This window comes from Oratosquilla oratoria, chromosome 5 (genome assembly GCF_046742065.1).
Source record: "Oratosquilla oratoria isolate Oo_2021 chromosome 5, ASM4674206v1, whole genome shotgun sequence".
NCBI classification, from domain to species: Eukaryota; Metazoa; Arthropoda; class Malacostraca; order Stomatopoda; family Squillidae; genus Oratosquilla; species Oratosquilla oratoria.
Window position 1 is genome coordinate 6,376,684 of NC_134781.1, and position 2,404 is coordinate 6,379,087.

Sequence of the window (2,404 nt, forward strand, 5' to 3'; positions counted from 1 at the left end):
CGTAGACTTATATGTGCACAGATAACTAGGGATCACTATTGGTGGCGTAGAATAGCGCCATATATTAACAGTTTACCACCCGACCCCATATACGACATTGTCAGACATAACCCATAGCATAATAAAACATACATACACAATCAAATCATCACACATAACAAATACAATATATCCATATCAAATACAAATATCCAACAAACAAACAACTACGCAGCTGCCCCGTTCTTTATCTTACTTCTATACTTCCTTTCTATCCTTTACCTTGATCTACCACCACACCCATATCCTATCCCCCTATATTCCCCTTACCCTATCCCCCTCCCACCACCACCATCACAGATAACTTAACAATAAGACAGAAGTATACTTTTAATAGAAATTACTCACTTCATTTATACATGAACTCCAGTCGTCTTGGTTTGATGGCGAACTCTTGTAATATCCTGTCGTGCAGCTCCTTCTTGTTGTCTAAGTCGTTCAAAATGCTTTTCTCGATGGAAATACGAGCCAATGAGGACAGCCGTTCTTGAGACATTGTGCTTCTCAGATATGAGCGGATTCTATCCAACGTGGAGAAACTTCTCTCATTAGCAACTGATGTTAAGGGGATGGTCAGCAGTAGCTTAATTATTTTAATGGTTTCCGGCATAGCGGAAGTTAGCTCCAATTTATACAGTAATTCTAAAATGGTGTTGATTGACTTGCATTTTTTGAAATCACTGTCAATATACGTATATTTTAGCTCGTTCACTAAGCTCTTACAGTAAAAAATACCGGGGTACTTATTTTTTAGACAGTCCATATGTTGCATGGGAAATGAGTTAGCAAACTCTTCAAACTTATTAACGTCTAGTAATTCAAAAAATGCATACTCCTGCATGCCAGAAAATCGCTCTCGTAAGGACATCAGAATGTTATCAATTATTGTGAAATAGGTAATTTTGTAATCAATTTGCGCACCTCGGACTTTTTTTCTAGGAGGAGGATCGAACTCATCCGCCTGTTCAACTACAGCAGCTGTATCGCGCAGAATGTTTTCATAATGTTCGTCCTTACGATAACCTTCAACACAATGAATGAAGTCATTTAGTTTACTCTGACCATACTTTATGTCAAGTAGCTTACACTGTAAGATATCAAACAGTTTTCCAGCCTGAGAAAGTATGTTATCAAAGCAATTGATGAAAAACATGAATGTGAAATCATTCAACTTTGCCAATAGATTGTCTGCTTGACAAAGTGTATCTTCATCCCACTTTTCACTAGAGTCTAGAATACTTGTGAAGGCATTTTTCAAGTTTTCATACAATAGTTTTATGGATGACACCGTTCTTGACCTATAGCACCATCTTGTTTCACACAGTGATGGAATACTGACATTGAATTGTCTGAAAACACTTTTCCGTTTGGTACTGGAAGATGTAAATTTGCTAAATGAGCGTAACTGAGAAAAAAACATTTTGACTCCACTCACCTTCTCTGTACTCTTACTCAAGACTAATTTAAGTTTATGTGCATAGCAGTGAATGAAGTGCGCGTGTTTAAATCCTTTATCCCTTAGCTTGCTCTGTACTCCGTTTAGCGTTCCTACCAATACAGCTGCCCCATCGTAAGTCTGGCTCACTAATTTATCTGTAGCGTCATTGAAGGAGTTCAACGCAGTTGCGATTACACCAGCCAGAGCTTTATCAACTTCGCTTCTAATTTCATCAGAGATGACATTTCCAATCGCTTGTATTAGGTCATTTTGCATTGTGCTTGAGACACCTGAAAACTGTTTCGTCCCCTCTTTAGTAGAGAGTCTAGAAGCAAACACGCTGTCGATTTCAGCAAAGCACTGCAATAGTTCACGGTAATTTCCTCTATTAAGGCTGTCACTTCCTTCATCATGTCCACGTAGAGGTAACTCTTGTTTACACAGGTATAACACTGCGTTTGTTAAGTGCTTTAAATATTGTCTATTTTCTTCAACTGCTTTGTTATGCAATTGTTTTTCCAGTTTAGCAGACTCACTAATAACTGTCACAATATCGTACTGTCCGAAAGTTTTCAAGTCTTTATAACTACTTAAATGACTCATCGATTTACTGTGATACTTACAGTCACTCAGGATGTTTTTATAAGCAACACCGAAGGAGTAGTGGAAGGACAAAAAAAAAAAAAATTACTAGAGCATGAGCAACTACTGGAGCAGATTTGTTTCGCAAGGGAGCCATTATCACAAAAAAAAAAAAAAAGTACTAGAGCATGAGCAACTGCTGGAGCAGATTTGTTTCGCAAGGGAGCCATTATCACAAAACGGCTAAAGTGATCAACACATACAAGAACGTACACTGAGCCTTGAATACTACGGGGCAATTGCAAGAGATCTATGGCGATAGTGTGGAAGGGGCGAGAAGGGGTA

The 2,404-nt window shown here is 38.4% G+C and overlaps 1 protein-coding gene across 1 annotated transcript; it reads right to left on the reverse strand.

The window, feature by feature from the left end:
* Positions 1–388: 388 nt before the first annotated feature.
* LOC143025658 (zinc finger MYM-type protein 1-like) lies at positions 389–2,080 on the reverse strand. Its single transcript, XM_076185657.1, has one exon. It carries the CDS (start codon positions 2,078–2,080, stop codon positions 389–391), a length of 1,692 nt encoding a protein of 563 aa, XP_076041772.1.
* Between the last annotated feature and the right edge of the window lie 324 nt (positions 2,081–2,404).